The sequence below is a fragment of the Notamacropus eugenii genome, chromosome 1 (genome assembly GCF_028372415.1).
Source record: "Notamacropus eugenii isolate mMacEug1 chromosome 1, mMacEug1.pri_v2, whole genome shotgun sequence".
Classification (NCBI taxonomy): Eukaryota; Metazoa; Chordata; class Mammalia; order Diprotodontia; family Macropodidae; genus Notamacropus; species Notamacropus eugenii.
In genome coordinates, this window is record NC_092872.1 from 378262909 (window position 1) to 378288056 (window position 25148).

The window sequence follows — 25148 nt, forward strand, 5'->3', positions numbered from 1 at the left end:
TCACATTGTGAAAGAAGAATCAGAACAAAAGAGGAAAACCACAAGAACAGAACTTAGGCCTTTGAGACAGTGCTAAAGACCAGGAGGCCTAGCCTAGGTCTTTCTGTTGGCGTTTTTCAGTCCCTTCTGCCTTCAGTAGATGAAGGCATTTCTCCTTTTTTTTTTTTTTTAATTTTGTAATGTTTAACAATCACTGCCATGCAATTGTGATTTTATCCCCCCCACCTACCCCCCACTCCCCCCCCCCCTCCCCACGACTGCATACAATTCTGTATAGATTCTACATATACTTTCCTATTGAGTATATTTTCACTGTAGTCATGCTATGTAATCAGACTAAGATAAATGAAAGAAATCGTATAACAAATCAGAACATGATACACAAACACATACACATACACAAACATGATCTGCTACAATATGTGAGTGACTTCCATGTTTCTCTCTCTGAGTGTGGCAGGCATTTTGCCTTGAGATCCTCCACTGGGATTTTTTTTTTTTGGTAAGAAGTTCTTGTGTTATTACAAAAATCTAAGTCTACCAGAAAAAACTCTCACACACTGTGGTTGTTGCTGTGCATAAAGTTCTCCTGGTTCTGCTCCTTTCACTCAGCATCAGGTCATATAAGTCCTTCCAGGCCTCTCTGAAGTCTTCTTGTTCATCATTTCTTATGGCACAATAGTACTCCATTACATTCATATACCAATTGATGGACATCCCCTTGACTTCCAGTTTTTGGCAACTACATAGAGTGCTGCTATAAATATTTTTGTACATGTGGGACCCTTTCCCATTTTTATGATCTCTTGGGGATATAGTCCTAGTAGCGATATTGCTGGGTCAAAGGGTATGCACATTTTTGTAGCCCTTTGGGCATAGTTCCAAATTGCTCTCCAGAATGGTTGGATGCGCTCGCAGCTCCACCAACAATGAATTAGTGTTCCAACTTTCCCACATCCTCTCCAGCATTTATCATTTTCTTGTTCTGTCATGTTTGCCAATCTTATAGGTGTGATGTGGTACCTCAGAGTTGTTTTGATTTGCATCTCTCTAACCAATAGTGAATTAGAGCATTTTTTCATATGATTATAGATAGCCTTAACCTCTTCCTCTGAAAATTGCCTGTTCATATCCTTTGACCATTTATCAATTGGGGAACATTTCTCCTTTTTTTAAAAAAAAAATTTTTATTTAGCATTTCATTTTTCTTTACTTATATGTAAAAACAATTTTAACATTCATTTTTAAAACTTTGAATCCCAAATTCACTCTCTTCCTCGCTCCCTAACCCCCCACATTGAGAAGGCAAGCAATTTGATATAGATTACATGTGTGATCATGCAGAACACTTCCATAACAGTCATATTGTAAAAAACTAATTATATTTCCCTCCATCCTATTTCCCCCACCACCCCATTTATTCTGTTTTCTCTCTCCTTTCATCCTATCCCTCCTCAAAAATGTTTTGCTTATGACTACCCCCTCCCAATCTGCCCTCCCTTCTATCACCTCTCTCTCTAAGATAGATTTCTATACCCAGTTGAGTGTGTATGTTTTTCTCTCTTTGAGCCAATTCTGATAAGAATAAGGTTGTCTCTCATCTCTCCTTCCCCTCCACTATAAAAACTTTTTCTTGAGATGCCCATCAATTGAGGAATGGCTGAATAAACTGTGGTATATGAATGTAATGGAATGCTATTGTGCTATAAGAAGACTTCAGAGAGGCCTGGAAAGACTTATATGATCTGATGCTTAGTGAAAGGATCAGAACCAGGAGACCTTTGTGCTTAGCAACAACCACAGTGTGCGAGGAATTTTCCTGGTAGACTTAGTATTTCATTGCAATGCAAGGACTTAAAAAATTCCCAGTGGACTCTTGAGGCAAAATGCCTTCCACATCCCTAGAAATAACTATGGAATTTGATCACAGAATGAAGCAGACCATTTTCTTTTGTATTGTGTTTTGTTTTGTTTTATGATTTCTCCCATTCATTTTAATTCTTCTATGTAACATGACTAAGGTGAAAATGTATTTAATAGGAATGTTTGTGTAGAACCTGTATAAAATTGTGTGTCTCAGGGAGAAAGTGAGGAAGGAGGGAGAGGGAGGGGAAAAAATCAGAGATATATGGAAGTGATTGTAGAACACTGAAAACAAATAAAATAATTTAATTTTAAAAAAACTTTTTATTGCCTCTTTTATTTGAGATTATTTACCCCATTCTACCTCTGCCTTTCTCTTTCTCCCATTACATTCCTCTCTTATCCCTTAATTTTATTTTTTAGATATCATCTCTTCATATTCAACTCACACCTGTGCCCTTTGTCAATATATACTCCTTCTAACTGTCCTAATAATGAGAAAGGTCTCATGAATTCCAAATATCATCTTAATGGAGGCATTTCTTAAAAGAATCTTAAATAAATCAGTTCTTTGGAATGTGGTACAAAGCATTCTTATTGATCAGGGGAACATGATCTTGGGAAATGGGATGGTGGGCAGCATGTTACTTCCCATCATTTGTTAATTGTGCTTGCTGTACCATCTCTGTCTTCCTTTGCAAAACCTTTCCTGCAGAACTTCAGAAGTTGCTAAGAAACGCAAAGCAGAAGAAGCAGATGGAGAGATTCCCTGTAAGGTCAGAGTGTCTGATCCTACAAGCAGCTCTGAGAGCTCAGAGGAGGAGAAGGAACAACAGGGGAGAGTGGGGGCAACAGTGAAAAGTAAGTCTAATTTGTAGGCCTGAGGAACATGAGGAACTACATAAGGTCTCTAGCACCCCAGGCTTTTAATTTACCAACCTGTTCCTCCTCTCCCCTCTGCCCTTTCCAGAGTTCTGGCAAGCTGGCCTCTTTCTTAGTGGTGGTGGTGGTTCATGTTCATTGAATCTAAGCAAATGAAAATTGTACCTTTGAGATAAAACCTATGGCAAGGAGAATGAGCCTCTTGGGACTGGCTCTCCCCACAACCTCTCTGTTTAATTGAGCTCTGACAATACTTTGGGTTTTGGTCGCCTCAAGTGGTATTTTACAGAGGTTGAGATTGGGAATTTGTAGCCAGAAAGAAAGCTGGGAGAGAAGGCAGAGGAGGTATTAGCATTGCCTATGAAAACTTGCAAGTTTTTTGTGTGTTCCCCCATGAGGGCATCCTTCTGAAAGTCTAGGGAAAATCCATCTGGAGCCTCATTTGGATTTTCTTGTAGTTAAAGATAAAAATTGCCCTAGTACAGAGGTTATTATTATGCGTGGAAGTATTAACCACAGTAAGCTGGAGTCTGGGCAGCATTTCTCTTGTCCCTGGAGCCCTATGTCTAGACTGTTCCCTAGATAATAAATATCCATTTTTATCCTTGCATACCCACCCTAGCTGGGGAGGGGGTGGGTTCTTACTTAATCAAGCTACAGTTGACTCTGGCCCCCTTCCCCATGTTTCAGCCACCAAAGTGCTGTATTCCAACTCTGTATCTGTGACAAAGGACGCCCAGTGCAAGAATTCACTGTCAAAACCTAAAGAGGATGCCAAGGTAAGCAAGAAGACTGCTTCACATGAATTTGGTGCTAAAATCCTTCACAGTCCCAAAAGCCTGGAGCTAGGTGTAGGTGACTAGGCCTGGAGAAGGGAGGCCAGGGAAATGATGCTTCCCTGGCGGTCCTTTAGTTGCTTCATCTGGATTATTAGTCCATTTTTCTATTACTTACACTTAGAAATCCTAAAATCTTGGAGCTGTAAAGAACAGTGGTTCTCACACTTTGATTCCAGGACGCTTTTAAACTCAAATTATTGAGGACCTTCCAAAATGCTTTGTTTTATATGGATTTTATGGATTATATGGATTGTATCTATCTATATTTACTCAATTAGACTTTAGGAGTGTCTTAGTATGATTTTGAAAATAGTCTTGACTTCAAAAACCCACTGAAAGAACCCTCAAGGGTGCCTGGACTATACTTTGAGAACCTCTACCTTAGAAATTAGTCCAAATGCCTCATTTTGTAGATTGTCCACTCCCCCCAGGGACCCCACATGGCTACTAATGGTACAACCACTAGAACCCAGATCTCCAGACTCTAAGGTTCTTTTCATTCTATCTTAATTCCCTCATCTCCTAAATTTTCTTATCAGGGAAGAAGAGATCAACTTCCTTTATAAAATGTCACTGAGGGGAAGGAAGAGATTTGGATACAGGTGTCCCAGAAACCTTCATTTGTAAAGCTTCCATTGTCAAAACCTACTGTCTTCATTCCCTCATCTAAAAATCATTAAATGCCTGCATTATGGAAAGCATTGCCATGCACTGTCAAAGATAGATAACTAAGACCTTGTCCTTACTCTTAGGGAGCTAACAGTCCAGCCAAGAATATAACACATGCACAGATATTCAATACTACCTAATGTATGATGACTAACGCAGCACAGAATACCGTAAGAGATGTACAAAGTGTACTGATCTCTAATAAAGGAAAGGATGCTCCAGCTGGGAGTGCCAGAGAAGGCTTTAGGGAGGGGCTGGCATTTGTTCAGAAGGAATGGGTAAGATTTTAACATGCAGGGATTATGGGGGCGGATATCTAAGCTGTATGGAACAGTTGGAGAATGTGCAGTATGTATGAAGGAAAGCAAATACTGCAGTTTGTTGGAATAGCTTGGTGTGGAAAGGAATAGTGGAAAGATGGAGAGAGGTACTGGCCTGAGGAATATGAGCTTTATTTAATAGGTTATATGATTTTAAGCAGAGGAATGACAGTAGATTATAGGTTCATGGATTTAGACCTTAGAAGGGACCCTTGAAATGTAACTTCACTTTTACAGAAGAGAAAAACTGAGACCCAAAGAGTCTTGGTTCAGGTTCACAAACCCAGGCCCTGTAATGCCAAATCTAATGCTCTCTCTGCTATACTGTATTGTCTCTATCTATGGGTAAGGAAGACAACTATCTTAGTCACATGGAAGGTCTCAGTTATAGAGACTGAGAGACTAATTAGGAAGCTTGTCTCATTGCCCCAGTAGTTGTTCACTAGACTGGTGGCAGGAGGCATGCAGAAGTGGGATTTAAGAGATACCATCTGGGATGGTGTTGTCCAGGCAGATTATTCACATCAGATTTATAAAACCTTAGAATGGAAAAGTGCCTCAGTGGGCATCAAATCTCACTCTGATCTAATGTATGAATCTGCTCTCTAACCCCTATTCAGTAAGCATCCATCTGCTTGAAAACCCTCCAGGAACAGGGAATTTGGGTGAATTGAGAGGGTGGAGGGAACAGCTCAGGAAATAGCTTCTGGCATTAGCAGATGTGAATTCTACACAGGTGGGATGCCTCAGTTTGGCATTTTGTCATTCTTTTCTACCCAGACTCCCAGTGTAGAAAGATGTGGGTATCATGGGTATGGCCATTTGTTATTCCTAATCCTCTACTACATGCAAAGTAACTAGCTCTCCTCCCTCGCCAAACCCTGAAGCTGAGTATCCCCATGTGCTGTGTACCACTAACAGGCTTCATTGTGCCCCTAGGCATGTGAGGGGCTTATTTCAAAGGGCCTTTCCAGAGAGACTGTAGGAACTTGGCCTCAAGAGCCCTGAGGTCCTCTTTGCTGGGTTACCCCTGCATTAGAAGTCTGCACCAACACTTGTGGAGAGAGAGGAGTCTAATCCAGTTTTCCGTGGATCTATGCAGACACTGACACTGTAGCCCTCATTCATCCTCCGAAAATGCCATTGGGTGATTGTAGACTCATAGGATCAGAGATTCAGAGTCAACTGCAGAGGTCATCTCATTCAACTCCCCTCATTTTACAGATAAGGAAACTGAGGCTGAAAGTTTTAAGCGACTTTCCCAAGGTCACAGAAGTATTTATTCACAAAGCTGAGGGCTGAGCTTAATACAGAGAAGAGAGTGCAGCAACCCCATGAGGAGGGACAATTGGTTGGTGGAAAGAATGGGGGAGGAAGGAAAATGCCTTCTTGAAAGATTGACTGACAATTTCAGCTATGCAGGGGACTGTCATTCAGCTTAACACATGTAGGATGAGCCCCAATCTGAACTCTTTCTATTGCCCCCAAGAGTGGTGCCCTTGCTTTGTGCCTGGGGGAAGACAGAAAGCTTGTAGCCAACTGAGATGACAGGGGGTTTCTTGGCAATGATGTGTGCTGCTGGATCACAGGCAGGTCTTGGGAGGAAGACTAGGTACTCAATATGTGACTGTGGGTAAACCACTTAGCACTCTTTCCACCTCAATTTTCTCATCTGCAAAATGGAAGAGGTTAGACAAGTTGACCTGAGATACCTTCTAGGTCAAACACTAATCCAGTTGTTGTGACCTCTGGGACCAAGGAGAAAAAGTCGACAGCACTTTAACAAAGTGACTCCTTTACAACAATCCTATGAGAGTGATAGTACAGATGTCACCATCTCTATTTTATACATTAGGGAAAATGAAGAGCAGACCTTTTAAAAAGGAATTTACTTAGGATGCAACCTGCTGTAGGTCCCCTGGCTCCCAAGTTTAGCATTCTTCCCATGATATCATTGGGTTAAGATATTAAGTGATAGCTGTCCTGTCATTTACTTCCTCCCTTCTCCCGTTTCTCAGTATCCCCAAGACTCTGCTTCTCCAGGCCAAACACTCCTTCACCCTGCTCATCAATGTGAATGTTGTGGAAAGGCCCAAGATACTTTCTAGGTTTCTGTCACCTGTATTATCTGTGATTATGGTTGTTTCTCTTTCTTATGTAGACGAAGAATAAGAAAGGAACCTGTAAGACCGTGGTGACCTCTGCATCACACCCTGACCCCCTCGAAGCACAGACCACCTCTGGAAAGCCAGGCCCCACGGTGTCAGTGCAGTCCCCTTCCAAAAAGTCCCCAGCAACCCCCAGAAAACAGGCAGCGCAGCCTCCAAGCAATAGCTTGGCTACACAAAGGGAAGAAAAGGTCACTTCCCCTGTTGTTAAGTCGGTTCTGAAGTCTGGTAAGAGGATTTTCCCATCACCTCTTAAATTGTTGAGACATTCCTGGGTTCAGGGGAAAGTTGGCTTGTACCCTCATCCTCAAAGCAAAAGACCTCATCCCTGAAATGAACGGACCAAAAGGAGTCATCTTTTCTGTGTTTGTTGGATCCTTTTCTTGGCAGGGTTGGAGGGGTTGTCTCTCCACCCTCTCCCCCGCCCCCATCTTGCTCTTTCCTTTGGGTTTATAATGTGCTTCTAACCACAGTGAGTTACCTTCACCATGAAATGAGGGGGGAAGTGGGAGGACAGGTGATGCCTTGTTATTCCTGTCAGAGATGCTGGAAAAAGAATTCCTGCATTGGGTTCAAGGTTGCAACAGGTGACCTCAGAGGTTAAAAGGTAGCTCCGAGGTTAGAATCCTACTCTTTCCTGTTTTCCCTATTTGCTTCAGTGTCCCTTTCTGCTGAATGGGTAATACTGCCTAAACACCTTCATAGCCACTGAATGATTAGAGATGCCGCCGGCTAAGGAAAGAGACAGTGAGCTTGTTGTAGGTCCCTTCAGTCGTTACTAGACACTTCGTGTGCGCAATTCCTGCTAAGGGATACAGGGATACAGAAATGAATGGAAGGAATGAGCCTTGTGCACTTGCTGTGTGCTGGGCACTGCACTAAGCACTTTACAGATATTATCTCATTTGATCCTCATAACAGTCCTGAGAGGTTGGCGCTATTGTTGTCCCCGTTTTACAGTTGAGGAAACTGAGGCAAATGGAAGTGAAGTGACTTGCCCACAGTCTTACAGTGAGGACAAGCCTGAGGCTGGATCTGAGTTCAGGTCTTCCTGTTTCCATGCCTGCTCCTACCCACAGCCTGCTAGAATAAGGCACAGTATCTGCCACATTCATGGAATTAAGCCTTAGTTCATTCGTATGCATGTATGGAAACAACTGTGGACTGATACTTTAACACATGAGGAATAGAGCAGCTATAAGAGATATTCATGGGATTTGGGAAATATCACTCTTGGTTGGTATTTAGCTCCTCAGCCTTTCCAGGAATTCTGGGGTAGAGGATCTGTTCTGCTGAGAGAGCAGGCACAGACGTGGAGCTCATATTTTTCTCATGTCGCAGCCCTCATGCCTCCAGACAAGAAGACAGAGAGCAGCAGTGAGGACGCCTCATCGGATGAGACAGATATAGAGGTGATTCCCACATTCCTCTTCCCCTCCTGCACTCCTCTGGCTTCCCCAGCAGCCCAGTACCCCAGCTGCCTGTCGAGTCAGTATTTCATGTCTTATTCAGTAAACATGGAGCACTCATTCTGTGCTAGGCCTTCTGGGGCATCCTGGTCACCTGCCTTCATGGAGTTTACCACTTAGTAGGGTGGGTAAGACAGGGGCCTGGTCTCTTCCTTTCAGCTATGATAAGATCAGGTAAGGTACCCTTGGAAACTTTAACACGATGGTGTGACCTTTACTATTTTGTTCGATGTTTGGGGTTTTTTGGGGGGGAGGGAGGGAGAATATCCAGACATATAAGATGATACATTCATTTCATTTGACTATTGACTATTGGAGTTCACCTCTCTTCACCCTCAGCCCTATAAACTCCTGGACAGCAGGGATTGTATCACATTCCTCTTTATATCCCCTAGCACCTAGGATGCCATTCCAAAGCAACACCAACAAAAGTGTTGGTTGCATTTGTTGCTGGTATCAAGCACTGGTAAAACCATAAGCCAATTTAAAGAGTCTTCAAAGTGGCAAATTATTATTTTTTAAATGGCAAATTGTTCAAGGCCGTTATTATTCTCTTGCTGATTAAATGGTCAAATGTTTTCTAATAAAAATGTTGAATACTCTAAATCTATTTAATTCCAAATCTGATTTCTTCTAGTCCTTTGCATTTTAAATTAATAGGGTGATCATGTATTAGATGATCAGAGTAAGAGAATGTTTGTATTGATCTTTTTTTTTTTTTAATGCCCTAATCTCCTAGGCATGCTACAGTGAAGCTCTGTTACTGGACCCTGAATGGTTCCCCTGGAATTTCAGTGAGCCCAGTGTAGACAAGTAGAATAGAATGGGAGAATGTTTTGATGAGAATAATGCAGCAGTGTACTTGTCTGACTCCTACTTTTGCATATTTTCCCTGCCTCAATTAGGTCACTATATTGGACCACTAATATATTCTTTCTTTTTATGTCCCTTCCTTTGGTCAGATGGAGAAAGCAACGGGAACTCCCCAGGGCAACTCTGCCCTGGTGAGAGGTGACTCTACTGCCTCAGTTCCCCCCAAGGGATCCCAGGAGAAAGTGGTCGCCCCATCTCCTGGGAGATTAGTGACTGAACCTCCAACAGCCAAGGAGAAGAATCCAGAAGAAACTTCTGAGAGCAGCGATGAGTCTGAGAGTGATGAGAATACACCATCACTCCAGGGACAGGTGAGACTGTGGGGAGAAGGGCAGTGTAGGTATAGCTGGATTATCAAATAAGCCTTTGCTCAAGAAGAATATACTTCCAAATTGGTAAAGGCTGAGTCCTGAGGCTTCCTCTTTCATTTGGACCCTGCAGGGAAGGTTGAAGTATTCCCTAGAATAGCCCTTTGAGTTTGAGACAGTCATTTTTTATATATCCTGCCTTAAAAAAAATTGGAAGTAGTGATGATGATGATGGTGATGATGGTGATAGTGATGGTGATGATGAGGAGGAGGAGGAGGAGGAGGATGGTGATGATGATGATGATGATGATGATGATGATGATGATGATGATGATCTCCTCCCAGTAAAACCATCAGTGAAAACTCTTCAGCTGAAAAGCTACCATGAGGTCTAAGGGAAAAGGATGGGCTTCAGCTTCTGGGGGGTTGCAGGCCTTCTTCAACTTTTTCCACCTGAGACCCACAGTTTAAGAAGTGCTGGATTAGAGAATATAGCCCAAGGCCATTCAAAGCTGAGCAGCCCCAGTGTGCCAAGGATAAGTATGTCTTACTCAGTCCTCAATCATAAGGGAAGCATTTCTAAGTTTCCTTGCCTGGTGAGAAGTTTTCATTCTAAAGAGTGTGAAGGGAGTACTTACTCCCATTACTCTCATTTTTATGTTTTATCATGACATGAGGGAAAGAGCAGTGGAACTGTAATCAAAGGATCTGGGTTTGTATCCCAAAAGTACCACTGATTAACTTTGTGGGCTTGAGCAGGTCATTTAACTTCTCAGGGCCTCAGTTTCCTTGTCTGTAAAAATTAATGGGTTGAGCTAGTTGTTAGAGCCTACAAGAGTTCTCCTTTATGGTTCTAGAAACAAGAAGTGAAAATTTCTCGTCTTGGCAAAGTACTGGGGAGAGTAGGCAAGACCACCCAAACCACAGGAAAAACCATCACTCCATCCTCCAAACCAAATTTGGAGCTGCCCTCCAAGGCAGCTAAGACCCAGAAGGCAGAGGAGAGTTCAGAAACCAGCGAGGAGTCAGAAAGTGAAGAGGAGGATGCATTGCTTCAGAGACAACAGGTGAGGCCTGGGGGAGGGATGAGGTTAAACCAGGGATGGGGAACCACAAATTCTTTTATTAAGGGGATTTATTCTGTGAAGTTTGGATTCAGTCAAAGGGCCACCCTTGAGGACCTAGAGGGCCACATGTGGCCTGGAGGCTGCAGGTTCCCTACCCCTGAAACCTTGCTGATCCCCAGGTAGTCAAGCCTATTCTAGGTCTTTATGACTTGGAAATGAATCAGTCCTGTGGTCCAACAGAACTGCTTGACTGGGGTTGGGAGTTGGGGATGAACTTTGACTGACTTCTTGTCTTATTGGTCCTAATCATCTTGAAATTTGCCTTCCAACAGAAATTGCAGCTTTGACTCCCTGTTAGAAGTCTCCTTAGATTCCTGACCTCCCTTTTTCTTGTCCCCTCGGTTGTTAAGCTGACAATGATAGTTCCTTAGGTCAGCTTCCCCTTAGGGGAGGAGGCCCCTGTCACTCCCAAGTTCCATTAAGACTCACCCCAAAAAGAGAGCGACTGACTTGTTCATGCTCTCTAGAAATTAATGACAGTAAGCTGGCAGGGCCAAAATGAGAGTGCCCAGACCACTGAGAAATTAGGTGATTTGTCCAGGATCACACAACCAGAGGGAGAATATGAAGTTGAACTCAGGTCTTCCTAGTTTTGAAGCTAGCCCTATCCTACTACACTGTACAGTCTGACAGTTACCTTTTTAATGGTATTTTATTTTTTCCAATTACATGTAAAGAAAAATTTTTGATATTCCCTCACCCTCCCCAAGATGGTAAACAATTTTATATAGGTTATATACGTGCAATCAAGTAAATCATTTCCATATTAGTAATGTTATGAGAGAAGAAACAAACCAAAATAATAAAACCATGAAAAAAATAAAGTGAAAATAGTGTGCTTTGATCTGCATTTAGACTCCATCAGTTCTTTTTCTGAATGTGAATAGCATTTTTCCTCATGAGAACTTTGGAATTGTTAAGGTTAAGAGCTTCTGACTCACCTACCACAGTAGTTCCTAATCTCTTTCCCCATAATCCATTTTTTACTCTACTGCCAGATTGAGATCCCATATATTGCCTCTTAGGAACCCTGTGAAAAAGATATGAAATACATTGTGATCATCGCTTTATAGACGGTGAGACTGAGGCCCAGAAAGCTTACATCACCTGCCTATTGCCACATAGCTAATAAATGTCAGAGGTGGAATTTAATTTCGTTTAATCTTCCTAACTCCAGAAGTCCAGCCTTCTATCCATTACACTATATTTTCTCAGTCAAGGGGTGTAGAAAGCCTGAAATCATCACACCCAGATTTGCATTCCCAGTTTTCCTTTGTGACTTTGAATGAGGTAGTTAGGGTACCCAAGCCTTAGTTTATCTATTTATCTGATGAGGCATTTGAAAGACTGATTCTCTTAAGGTGATGGTATCAAGATGAAACATGTATGTATATGGTGCTTTGTAACACCAAGAGCATGTACCTGTGAGCCCTAAGTTATATAAGACAATCTCATACACAACATTCGAGTGTTTAATTTTGTAATAATTAGGATGCATAAAAATTGGGACAGCGTTTCCCACCACTCCCTCTCACATATGTTAGGCCAAAGTGGATTCCTTGCACTTTCATCAATATAAACTTCTCATCCCTCAGTTTTGCCCACTGTCCCTAACTGTTGAGAGAAAGACCCTGATTCAGAGTTGTCCCTCCCAGAGAGTTTTTCTTGATCTTTGCGATAGGAAATGATCTTTGTCTATTTCCAAATTTGTTAATCTCTCACTCAAATATTTCTTACACCAGAGTTATTTACATATCTCTAAGCTTCTATATAGTTATTTACATTTCTCTCGGAGCTTCTATACCAGACCATAAGCCTCATGGGCCCATAGAATATTCCTTTTTTGATCTTTGTCTCTTCCTCCTGGCCCAAACACAGTACTCTGTGCATAAGTGGAGTTTTTTTTTTTTAATAATTTAGTTTTAGTGTTATTTGGTTATTCTGGACTTGATAGACATCATCAAATATAAGCATTTCCATGGACACTGTACCCAGAGGAACAGGGGCAAAAAAGAGGATTGTACATGAAACCCTGAATCTCTGCTCTTTCAACTGGTATTTTTAAAAGAACATAACAAAATCCATATGCTGGTTTCCAGGCTATCCTGCTTATCTGTGTTTCCATCTTCTGTTCTCTTCTACGCATTTTTAAAAATCCTACAATGATTCTGAGGTTTTTTTTTGTATCCCTATTGCTGGTCTCCATCTCCCTCCTGTATCCGCTGACATTTTTTCCCTTTTAAAAAGTTTACTTGTTTTTATGTGCATTTATAATCTGTTCCTTTTACCACCCCCTCCACAGACACATACACACATACTGAATGATAACAAGAAACCTCCAAAAAACAAAACCCTCATCATAAACATGTGTTATCCAGCAAAACCAATTTCCACATTGACCACGCCCCCAATTGTACGTCTCTTTCTGTATTTTAAGTTCATCTGTGGCAAGAAGTGAGTGGCATGCTCCTCTCCTCTCCTCTGCTGTTGATCAGACTTGTAACATCTTTCAAAGTTGTTTTTCCCTACAATGATATCCTTGTGTAAATTGTTCTCCTAATTCTGTTCACTTTACTTTGCATCAGTTCATAAAACTCTTCCCAGTTTCCTCTGAAATTGTCCATTTTATCTTTTCTTGTGGCACAACAATATATCATAAGTTTCTATGGCATAATTTGTTCAGCTTTTGTTTAGTAGGAAGATAGCCCCTTGGTTTACAGTTTGGGGCTGCTGCAAAGATATCTGCTGTAAATACTTTTGCACACACAGATCCTTTTTCTCTCTCTTTGATCTCTTTGGGGGATACAGGTCTGGGCACTGGGATGGCCAGGTCAAAGAGTTGCAGTTTTATAGCCCTTGGGGACATAATTCCAAATTGCTTCCTAGGATGGTGGAGCCAGTTCACAGCTTCACAACAGTGGAGTACTGTACCTATTTTCCAAAGCCTCAGCAATTGTGATTCTCCCCTTTTATCATCTTTGCCAATCTGATGGATAGGAGATAAAGCACCAGAGTTGCTTTAATTTGCATCTCTCTAATTATTAATGATTTAGAGTCATATCAAGTCAGTGCCCAGCACATTGTAGGTCCTTAATAAATAAATGCTTATTGACTTGACTTTTAGAGCTTTTTTTCATATTGTTTTGGATAACTTGGATTTCTTCTATAGGAAACTGTCTATTCATATCCTTTAATTGTTTATGTCTTGTTTCCCTCCAAAATTAGAAATAAAAAACAACCCTTGTAACAAATAAGCATAGGCAACAAAAATAAATTGTACATCTCAGTTTCCTCCTCAAGTCTCCTACCCCTGTGTCAGGTGTGGGCAGCTTACTTTATACTCATCCTCTTGAGTAGCTATTGGTCACTGCACTGATCATAATTCTTAAGCCTTTCAAAGTTACTTTAATTTACAGGGTTGTACTTGTACTTCATTCTGCATCAGTTTATTTACTAGGTCTTTTCAAGTTTCTCTGAAGCTGTCTCCTTTCTCATTTCTTGTAGCATAATAGTATCCCATTACATTCATATTATCGCAGTTTGCTCATCCGTTCCCCAGTGCTGATCAGTGCCCTCCCCCCTAGCTCCCAGTTATCTGACACTACAAAAGTTGCTGCTAAAAGATTTTTGTAGGCGAGGGCCCTTTTCCTCTTTCTTTGATGTCCCTGGAGCCTAAAGGCATAGCAGGAAAGGTATGATGAAAAGCCTAGGAACGTTTAGAGTATATACACAGCCTAGTGACTTTGGGGGCATAGTTCTAAATTGCTTTCCAGAATGTCTCTGCCAATTCACAGCTCCATCAACCATGAATTAACGCGTCCGTTTTCCCTTAGACCTTCTAACATTCATCATTTTAATTTTTTTCCACCTTTGCTAATTTGAAGTGTTTGAAGTTGAAGGTTGTAATTGTTTTAATTTGCATGTCCCTAATTAGTAGTGATTTGGAGCAGTTTTTTCCCTTGGTTGTTGATAGCTTGGATTTCTGTCTTGAACAACTACATATTTTTTTAAAAGAAAATAAAACTATATTTTCATATTCTTTGACCATTTATCTATTGAAGAATGACTCTTGTTCTTCTAAATTTGAATCAATTCCTTAGGTATCTTGGACATGAGACCTTTATTAGAAAAACTTCTTGCAGAGATTTTTTATACATTTCCTGTTTCCCTTCTAAATTTAACCATGTTGGTTTCATTTGTACAAAATTTTTAAAATTTTATACAACCAACATTATCTACTTTATCTTTTGTCATCCTCTCTATCTCCTTGTTTGGTCATGAACGGTTACTTCTCTAATCTATAGATCCGAAAGGTAATTACTTCTTTTCTTCCTCTACCTTTTTTGTCTTAGTCATGTGTTCATGTAAAACTTGTCTTGATATATGGTGTTAGATGTTAATCTCTCCATAATTTCTGCCAGACTCCGTTCCAGTTTTCCCAGCAGTTTTTAATTAAATAGTGACTCCTTACCGCAGTAGTCTTTGGGTTTATGGAACACTGTAGGGGAAAGACAGTCTTATCACACATCTGTCCCTAGGTCTAAGTGTTTCTGTGTGTTTAAATGAGGGAAGGATCCAGTAACCTTCAGAGTGGGTCAAATTCTCCATTGTCACATTTTCTCTCCTATCAGGAATTCTAGGGCCCTTTAGTTTCAGACTATGCACTACCTAATTCTTTGCTCATCCCATTTCTTTTTCTTTGAGTGAAGCCATCTGTGAAGAGAACTTCAGTCCATCCCTCACATAGTTACAAAAACAATTTTTCCAAGTCACAGGTCTGACTTTGTAACTCCCCTCTCAAAGGCCATCAGTAACGTTGCCTTTAAGATAAAATACATTCTGCTTAGCCTGGCATTTAAGGCTCTTTGAAATCTTGTTCCAATCTATCTTTTTCCTCCTTATTTATATTCATTATACACTTTTAATTCCAGCCAGACTGGATTGCTAGCTTTTTCCTTCACTCAAGGAACTCAACAGGGCAGCTTGGTGTAGATGGAACACTAGACCCAGAACCAAGAAGCCCTGAGTTCCAATCTGCCTCAGGCACTTGCTAGCTGTGTGACCCTGGACAACTCCCTTCACCTCCGTTTGCCTCAATTTCCTCCACTATAAAATGAGAATTCTAATAGTACCTACTTCTCGGGGTTGTTGTGAGGATCAAATAAGATATTTGTAAAAAGTGCTCTCTGTAAATGTTAGCTATGATGGTGATGATTGCTTGATTTTTTGCCTTTGAGGTTCAGCTCGTGGGCCATCTCCCTCACAAAGTCTTCCTTGAGTTTCCTATATACCTTCTATTCCTCACTCCTAGCTGGAAGTATTTTCTTCCTCCTTCCTTATCTTGCATTACCCTCCTCCTGCCTTTTCTTTGTGTCCCTATTGACTAACAGTCAATACATAGTAGGTGATTAATTAATTAATGCTTATTTTCTTCAGGTTAAAACTGCCCCAGCCTCCCAGACCAAAGTATCCCCAAGGAAAGGGGCCCTTCCTGTTCCTGATAAGTCAGTGACTTCGAACCTCCAGGCCAAGGCAGCAGAACTTAGAAGTCCAGAGACTAGTTCTGAGAGCAGTGAGGAATCAGAGAGTGATGAAGAAGCCTCAGTGCCACAGGGACAGGTGATGCCTCCCACCAATCCCCTGGTATTGGGGTCTAAGCTGCCACTGCCTAGTCAGCCCTGCAGGGGTGCAGCTCTGTCAAATTTATGTCTCTGCTTAGGGAAGGCTATAGATCTCAAAGGAGTACTCACTGTGATTCTCAGATTTCTTTCCCTTTTGTCTTCTTTCCTTATAATCTTAGGAAAAATCATCCCTGAAGATGCCTCAGGCCAATGCCATACCAGGAAATCGAGCCTCTGCCCCCTCAAACCTCACTACAGTGCCCGTGGGAAAAGGGGCCATCCAGGCCAAGACAGGACCATCGGCCAAAGCACCAGGATTTAGCTTTCCAGAGACTAGTTCTGATGGCAGTGAGGATTCAGAGAGTGAAGAGGATATCATAGTGCCTCAGAGACAGGTGATACCTCATACTTTACAGCAGTCCCTTTGGTATAATAACTTAAGCTACTCAGGGGTCATACAACTCTGACAGGCAATTTATGTCTCATTTGGGACTTGTTTGATGATCAAGGAGGGCCACGAAAACTTGCAAAGACATAATTCTGAATTTGATTTCTTTCCCCTCATTCTTTTTCCTTGTGATCTTAGGAAAAATCATCAGGGAAGGCTCCCCAAGCCAATGCTACACCAGCGAAAGGGACCCTTCTTGCTGCTGGAAAACCAATGACTTCAGCCCTCCAGGCCAAGACAGAACCTTCAGCCCTCCAGGCCAACACGGGGCCTTCAGCCCTCCAGGCCAAGAAGGGACCATCAGCCCTCCAGGCCAAGACGGGGCCTTCCGCTATGGCAGTGGAATCTGGAAGTTCAGAGACTAGTTCTGAGAGCAGTGAGGAGTCAGAGAGTGAAGAGGAGATCACAGCACCTCAGGAAAAGGTGATGGCTTACCCCCTTCCCCTAGTTAATGGGTCCAAGCTTCCAAGTCCTTCAGGTGTGCAGTCCCTTAGTGGAATTGGTATTTAAGTTGCATCTTGTTTACCGGGTAAGGAAGTCCCTGATGTTTGAGGGAGTAATGGCTCTGAACCTCAGATTTTTTTTCTCTTTTTTTTCCTCCTCATCATCTCAGGAAAAATCAGCAGTGAAAGTTTCCCAGGTAAATGCCATTACAACAAAAATTGCTCCTGCCCCAACCCAAGGGCCCCTGAGGAAAGAGGTCCTTTCTGCCCCTGAGAAATCAGGGACTCTGGCTTCTGGAGTCAAGGCGCCATCAGCTGCTGAGGCCTCTGGGGCAGAGAGCTCGGAGAACAGTGAGGAATCAGAAAGTGAAGAGGAAACCCCCTTCCTCCAGACCCAGGTGGGATTTAAGAGATGAAGAATGCATGGGACAAGGGATCAGGAAGCACTGGCTTGGATACCAGTTTTTCCTCCCTCTCTTTGAGTCTTAATTGTCTCATCAGCAAATGGGGAGGATTTTAATATAGGATCTCTAAGATCCCTTCTGGGCAACTAGGTGGCACAGTGGATACAGCCCTGGGCAAGAAATCAGAAAGACTCATCTTAATGAGTTCAAATCCGGCCTCATACATTTATTAGCTATGTGACCCTGGGCAAGTCTCTTAACCCTGTTTGCCTCAGTTTCCTCATCGGTAAAATGAGCTGGAGAAGGAAATAGCCAATCATTCCAGTATGTTTGCCAAGAAAACCCTAAATGGGATCATGAGGAATCAGACAAGACTGAACCACAACAGCAAAAGATCCCTTTCAGCTATAAATCCCATGCTCTCTTGGGATAGAAGCACTGACATGGCCCTGAACAGTTCCAATCCTCTAGTTGGTTGATTCAATTTTGCATTGTCCTACACTTTGACTCCCTTGTCTCCTTGTCCTCTTGCCATTCCTGCTCTGCTAGTCCTCAGCCCTGGTTCACCTCTACCATCTCTCTTCCCCACTTGTGCTCCTAAGCTGCCCAGCGTTGTGGAGGAAGTCACACCATTGCGCAGACTGGGTCCAACACAAATTCCTGTTCTCCATTCCTAACTGATCCCTTGACAAGACATAGAAGTACTCTTGTTTCTCTCTAATTGACAGTCTGTCCCATTCCTCTTTGTGATTATTCCATACTTGTCTCTCCCTAAGCTCCTAGATGCCTCCCTTTTCTTTTGATAGATGCCTTTTCTTCTGTGTAACTGATAAAGTTGAGACCACCCTTCATTTCCCCTACTCCACAACTCAAAACTGCTCTACATTTTCACCCATTTCTCCTGTTTCACTCCTGGACCTTTCATGGCTTCCCATTTCTCTGAGGAAATCACTGCCTCATCAGTCTGTCATCTTCAGTCTTACCCTATCAACTGTTTCTTTCCTTCGCATCTGCAGATGTGAACAGGCCTCCCTCAACTTGAAGAAAAGCACCTGCGCTCAATTCTGCGATGCCCTCAAGCAGCTGTTTTATTTTTTTCCTTTCCCTGCCACACTTCGAAAAAGAATTTTCTGTCCTTGCTGCCTTTACTTCTTCCCTGCCCACTCAGTGCCCCATTCCATACTATCTGGTTTCTGACCTACCATTTTTCTTTGTACATTAATTTTTTTTAATAAATAAGAATATTTTCTCCCTTCCCCTAAAGTTATTATATTATATATATTATATTATATTAACAAGCATATTTAGTCCAGCAAAACATTCACCATGTCAAAAAAATATACATCTCAATCTTCAGCCTAAATCCAGCATCTCTTGGTGGGTGATATGCTTCATCACGAGTCCTCTGGAATTTGACTGGCAATCTTAAGTCTTTCAGAGTTACTGTCTTTATAGTCTTTGTATTGTATCCTGGTTCTTCTCATTTTACTCTGTTTCAGTTCAAACCTGTCTTGCTAGGTTCCTCTGAAACTGTCCCTTTGCGCATTTTTTCTAAGAAATAATACTGCACTGCGTTCCCATGCCACTAATTTATTCAGTCATTTCCAATAGTGGTCACTCCCTTAATTTGCAGTTATTTGCCATCACAAAAAGATGTGCTATAAATTTTTTGTACATATGAGTCTTCCTCTTCTTTCATCTTGGACCTATCTAGTAGTGATGGTGCATGGTCTAAGGAAATGCACAATATATTGGTCTCGTGTCCCTGCTCTCTTGTTGAAATGGCACAATTCAGGGTTCTCAGTGGTTGCTTCATTTAATGACTTATTCTCAGTTCTTATCACTTTGACTTCTCTATTTTGTTATCCCTACCATATTCTCTTCCCTTGGTTTCCATGACATATTTCTTGAACAGTTCTCCTACCTGTATAGCTATTTCTTCTCTTTCTTATTTAATGAATTATCAGTGTCCTACACCCTGATGAGGGCTCTGTTCTAAGCTCTGTAGTGTCTTTCAGATGTAAATTAAAAGATATACATATAGAGATAAATAGATGTATATATAGATAGATGTATTGATAATATGTGTATAGAGATAAGTAGATGTATAGATAGAGATTGATATGTATATAGATAGACAGAGATAGATATAGATAGATAGACAGACAGATAGATAGTTGTACTGAACTCTTCTCCCCACCCCAGTCTACCTGCCTTCCACCTGAATGTGCCTTTGCCATCTCAAACTCAACATGTCTCATTTTGAGTCTTGGCAAGCTCCTTTCCCCTTGCATAAGCCTCAAGAACTCATTTATTTCTGTTGAGAACACTGCTATCTTCTTTTTTTTTTTATTAATTTATTTGTTTTCAGTTTTTTACAATCACTTTCACAAATCTTATGTCCCCCTTGTCCTCCCTCCCTCCCCAAGATGGCATACAATCTTATATGGGTTCTACACATACATTCTTACTAAATACATTTTCACCTTAGTCATGTTGTATGGAAGAATTAAAATGAATGGGAGAAACCATGAGAAAAACAAAACAAAACATGAGAAAATAGTCTGCTTCATTCTGCGATCCAATTCCATCGTTCTTTCTCTAGATGTATAAGGCATTTTTCCTTGAGTCCATTGGGAATTTTTAGGTCCTTGCATTGCCGTGAAGGACGAAGTCTACCAGAAAAATTCCTCACACGCTGTGGTTGTTGCTGTGCACAAAGTTCTCCTGGTTCTGCTCCTTTCACTCAGCATCGGTTCACATAAGTCCTTCCAGGCCTCTCTGAAGTTTTCTTGTTCATCATTTCTTATAGCACAATAGTACACCATTACATTCATATACCACAGCTTGTTCAGCCATTCCCCAGTTGATGGGCATCCCCTTGCTTTCCAGTTCTTGGCCACCACAAAGAGAGCTGCTATAAATATTTTTGTACATGTGGGACCCTTTCCCATTTTTATGATCTCTTTGGGATATAGTCCTAGAAGTGGTATTTCTGGATCAAAAGGTATGCACATTTTTGTAGCCCTTTGGGCATAGTTCCAAATTGCTCTCCAGAATGATTGGATCACCTCACAGCTCCACCAACAATGAATTAGGAACACTGCCATCTTCCAAGTCACTGAAGTTTATAAACTTGTAGTCATTCCTAACTCTTCCCTCTCCCTATCCTTCCATATCCAGTTAGTCCCCAAGTCTCATCCCTTCACATCTCCCTCATCCTTTCCCTTTTTTTCCATTCTCTTAGCTATCATTCTAGATCAAACCTTCCTCATCTCTCCCTAACATTTCTAGCTAGGTGGCACTGTGTATAAAGTACTGGGCCTGGAGTCAGAAAGCTGTGAGTTCAATGTTCAATTCCTACCTCAGACACCTACTAGCTGAGTGACTCTGACTGAGCAAGTCATTTAATCACCCTCTGCCTCAGTTTCCTCATCTATAAAATGGAGATAATAATAGTATATGCCTTCCAGGATTGCTGAGATAATATAACTAAACTAAGGTTTGCAGACCTTATAGTGCTATAGAAGTGCTAGGTGTTATTATGATTATCATTAAAATACCCTCCTAGTTGGACAGTTTAATCTCCTTCCATGACTCCTAACTCCTTCTCTGCACTTATTCTCTCCCTCCAGGGGAAGCCTTCAGAGAAAACTTTAGCCAAAGTCACCCCTACCCCACCCACGAAGAGCCCTGTAGAGAAGAGGGCTCTTCACACTGCTGGGAAAACAGTGGCTTCAGCTCCCAGCGCCAAGGTGGTACCTCCAGCCACAGGAGTGGGATCTGGGGGGTCAGAGGAGAGTTCTGAGAGCAGTGAGGAGTCTGGGAGTGAAGCAGACACTCCTGCATCTCAGGGACAGGTGAGGAGGCTGGGAGGTCAAAGAGCATGGGGCTGGAACAGATGCCCTCTGTCTGACATGGCTTCCAGCTCTAAATCTTAGGATCATGCCTGAACCTATTTCCTCATCTGTCAAATGGGGATATTAGATCCTTGTGCTAGCTGCCTCTCAGGAATGGTTCTAAGGATCCTAATTGTGATCTACACATGAGTTATGAGATTCTCAAATATGTAGACAACTCACATCTCTCCCAGGTTCACAGCCTGCAGCCATGGGTACATAGTCTCTTGGAAAGCTGTTTAGTTGTTTGTTTGGGTTTTGGGGGGTTTTTTAACCAACCCTTACCTGAGGAAGCCTGAAGACTTCACCAATTATGCCTTTTTTATTGTCATACCTTGAGTTCCCTTTCATGTGGGAGGATTGGGTGTGTGTGTGTGTGTGTGTGTGTGTGTGTGTGTGTGTGTGTGTGTGTGTGTGTGTGTGTGTGTGTGTGTGTGTGTGCGCGAGAGAGAGAGAGAGAGACTGGAAATCTAATTCTGGGTATTTCTTGGATTTGAGGTAAAGAGGATGGTTTTTGCTTCTATGAATGTCAAAACTTGCCCCAAATGGGTCACTTTATCTTATTGTTTGGCTCCTAATTTCTCTGGTTCTGCTTTCTTCACGCTAGATGATATCATCAGTGAAAACTCGTCAGGTCAAAACCTCTCCATCCCCTCCTACCAAGAGGCCCTTGGGGAAGGGAGCTGTTCCCAGCCCGAGGAAGTTAGTGACTTCAGCTTCCAGTGCCAAGGGGACATCTCTAGCCAAGGCCGTGGGGCCTGGGAAGCCAGAGGAGAGTTCTGAGAGCTCTGAGGACACAGACAGTGAGGTTGAGGTACCTGTGTCCCAAGGACAGGTAAGTCGTCATCTCCGGCTGGCTCTGCTTCTGGCTAGAGTACCCATCTCTAAAGTCAGCCAGTCACCTAGACTCTGTGAAGCCACTTCTGTGTGCTGAGCACTGTGCTAGACTCTGGGTCTGCAGTGAAAGATAAAATACAATTTCTACTCTCAGAGGGCTCATATGATCTCATGGGAAAGAACATGCAAACAACTATGTAAAACTATATATATACGTATACATGTACATTTTCTTGTGTTTCAACCACATAGTGGGATTCCCCGCCTGCCATGGTAATCAGGCCAGGGTTGGGTAAGCAGGCAATGTTTAGGGCACCTTTTCTAGTTCCCTTCCTCACACCAGGAGGTGAGCAGTGCAATCCTTAAAAGGCTGCTCAGACACCCAGGGGGCTGCTGAGTCCTACTGCTGTTTCCAGTGAGAAATGACCCTATGGCCTGGGCCACTTGTGTGCAGGGTTATGACTACAGTTCCCAGTGTATCTGCACCTGCTGCTTCATCACTTGCTTGTCACCATAGGACTTTGAGGCATAATAGTGAAATGGTATGGGTGATATCTTTTGATTCTTGCATAAATTGTTTTTAAGTGAGGCAGAGTTGCACAAAGTCATCAGCCTCACTCTCTACTCCCGAGTCACCATAGTCCAGTGGCAGAACAGAGTCAAGACAGCTGGTGATGGCTTAGGATGCAGTGGATGACTTGGGCATCTTTGGTGTCTAACTAAGCCTTAAGCACTCCACATAACCTGCTTCATCTACCTTCATGGTCATTGGAACAAATTGTTCTCATCTGCCCATTTCACCAGATGAAGTCTTCACATGCTTGGGATAGACACCCCCCCCTACCTCACCAATGGTTTGAGAACCCTTGGTAACCCTCAACCTGGTTTGGCCCATCTGCCAAAATGGTTTACCGGGGTGTGACCGCTGCACGTGCTGCAGCTTCTTGGAGCCACAGGTGAGAGTTGGTGGAAGAGGTGGACACCAAAGGTAGAAAGAGCCCTGAAAAGGGCTGAGCAGCCATAACACCAAAGGTACTGGTCCTCCTTGAACACACCTAAACATTGCTTGCTTACTCAATCCTGGCCTGATTACCACAACAGGAGGGGAATCCCACTATGTGATGTAAATACAAAAAAAAAAAATGTACAAAAACATCTGCAAAGATGATTCCACTCACCATCGACACATGGAACATGTGCAGACTAATAAACAACACAAAATCCAGTAGACCTGAAAGAAGAACTGCTCTTATTGCAAGAGAACTCAACAGGTGTCGCATCCAAATAGCAGCCCTGAGTGAAATCAGGTTGGCAAATGAAGGCCAGCGTACTGAAGTTGGAGCTGCATACACATTGTTCTGGAGTGGCTGCAGTGAAGGGGAGTGCTGTGAAGCTGGTGTGGGTTTTACAATCAAAACTAATCTAGTCAACAAGCTGCTATGCCTGCCAAAAGGAGTGAATGACAGACTCATGACAATGTGATTGCCACTCACAGGAAAACCCCATGCCACCATCATCAGTGCCTATCCTCCCACCATGACAAACCCTGATGAAGTCAAAGAAAAATTTTGTGAAGACCTAGAGACCCTTATCGTCAATGTGCCAAAAGAGGACAAGCTTATAATTTGGGGTGACTTTAATGCTAGACTAGGCTCAGACTACCAGATTTGATAGGGTGTCCTAGGGAGGAATGGAATTGGAAACAGCAACTGCAATGGTCATTTACTGCTGAAGACTTATGCATCGCATGACCTTCTCATCACCAACACTGTCTTCCATTTACCTAAACGCAATAAAACTTCATGTATTCACACTTGCAGCAAACACTGACATCTAATAGATTATGTGACTGTAAGGAGAAGACACAGACAAGATGTGAGAGTGACAAGGGCAATATGTGGTGCAGAGTGCTGGACTGATCACAGACTTATCCTTTCCAAGCTAAATATTCACATTCATCAAAAGTGCCACCCCCAGGGCAAAATGACCACCAGAAGAATCAATGTCAACAACTTAGAGCTCTTTTCTGAGCATGAACAGTTTGCTGCTGACTTGGAGGGAAAGTTGAGCCAACACACAGTTGGCAACAGTGGAGCAGAAATGAAGTGGACAGCTTTCAGAGATTTGGTGTACAGCACCGCATTTGCTTATCTGGGTCAGAATACTCGCAAACACCAAGACTGGTTTGATGAAAATGATGGGGAAATTCAAAAGCTGCTAAAAGAAAAACATGAACTCCACAGGATTTACTAGCAGGATAGTTCATCCACCTCCAAGAAGGCAGCATTTAATTCCATCAAAAGCAAAGTACAAGCAAAGCTTAGAGAGATGCAGGATTTCTGGTTCAGTAAGAAGGAAGATGAAATTCAGTTTTATGCTGACAGTAACAATCCAAAGCGCTTTTGTGATTCCCTGAAAGCTATTTATGGACCAAAAACCTATGGTGCATCACAACTACTCAGTGCTGATGGAGCCACATTGATTAGTGATAAGGACATGATCCTCGAGAGATGGGATGAAACTTCCATAGTGATCTCAACACACCATCATCAATCAATGCTGAGGCCATTGACCATCTACCTCAGGTTGAAGTCAGTCCCTCCGTAGCTGAACTTCCAACTGAAGAGGAAGTTCTGAGGGCCATTAGGCTCCTTTCATGTGACAAAGCACCTGGTGCTGATTCTATTCCAGCTGAGATTTACAAGGTTGGGGGACCATTGCTTATACAAAAGCTGACTGAAATTTTCCAGGTTATATGGCAAGAGGAGGTTATCCCCCAGGAGTTCAAGGATACCTCCACTGTCCATCTCTGTAAGGGTAAAGGGAATAGATTGTCCTGCGACAATCATAGGGGGATCTCTCTCTTAGTCATTGCTGGCAAAATTCTTGCTAGAGTTCTCCTTAATAGGCTGATCCTTCACCTGGAAGATGGGCATATACCTGACAGCTCTTGTGGCTTCAGAAAGGGCCAACAAACA

The 25148-nt window shown here is 42.4% G+C and overlaps 1 protein-coding gene across 5 annotated transcripts in view; it reads left to right on the plus strand.

Annotated features, from left to right (window-relative positions):
- Positions 1 to 25148, plus strand: part of TCOF1 (treacle ribosome biogenesis factor 1) — an 86512-nt gene that overhangs the window by 19070 nt on the left and 42294 nt on the right. For 4 of the 5 annotated variants that reach the window (XM_072630718.1, XM_072630716.1, XM_072630717.1 and 1 more), the window contains exons 3-14: positions 2579 to 2724; positions 3436 to 3524; positions 6735 to 6969; positions 8083 to 8153; positions 9173 to 9394; positions 10249 to 10458; positions 15955 to 16137; positions 16319 to 16534; positions 16726 to 17010; positions 17201 to 17428; positions 21070 to 21294; positions 21941 to 22168. In XM_072630718.1, the coding sequence (XP_072486819.1) occupies positions 2579 to 2724; positions 3436 to 3524; positions 6735 to 6969; positions 8083 to 8153; positions 9173 to 9394; positions 10249 to 10458; positions 15955 to 16137; positions 16319 to 16534; positions 16726 to 17010; positions 17201 to 17428; positions 21070 to 21294; positions 21941 to 22168 (2338 nt within the window). The remainder of the gene's footprint in view (positions 1 to 2578; positions 2725 to 3435; positions 3525 to 6734; positions 6970 to 8082; positions 8154 to 9172; positions 9395 to 10248; positions 10459 to 15954; positions 16138 to 16318; positions 16535 to 16725; positions 17011 to 17200; positions 17429 to 21069; positions 21295 to 21940; positions 22169 to 25148) is intronic. The other variant, XM_072630720.1, reaches the window with a different exon arrangement.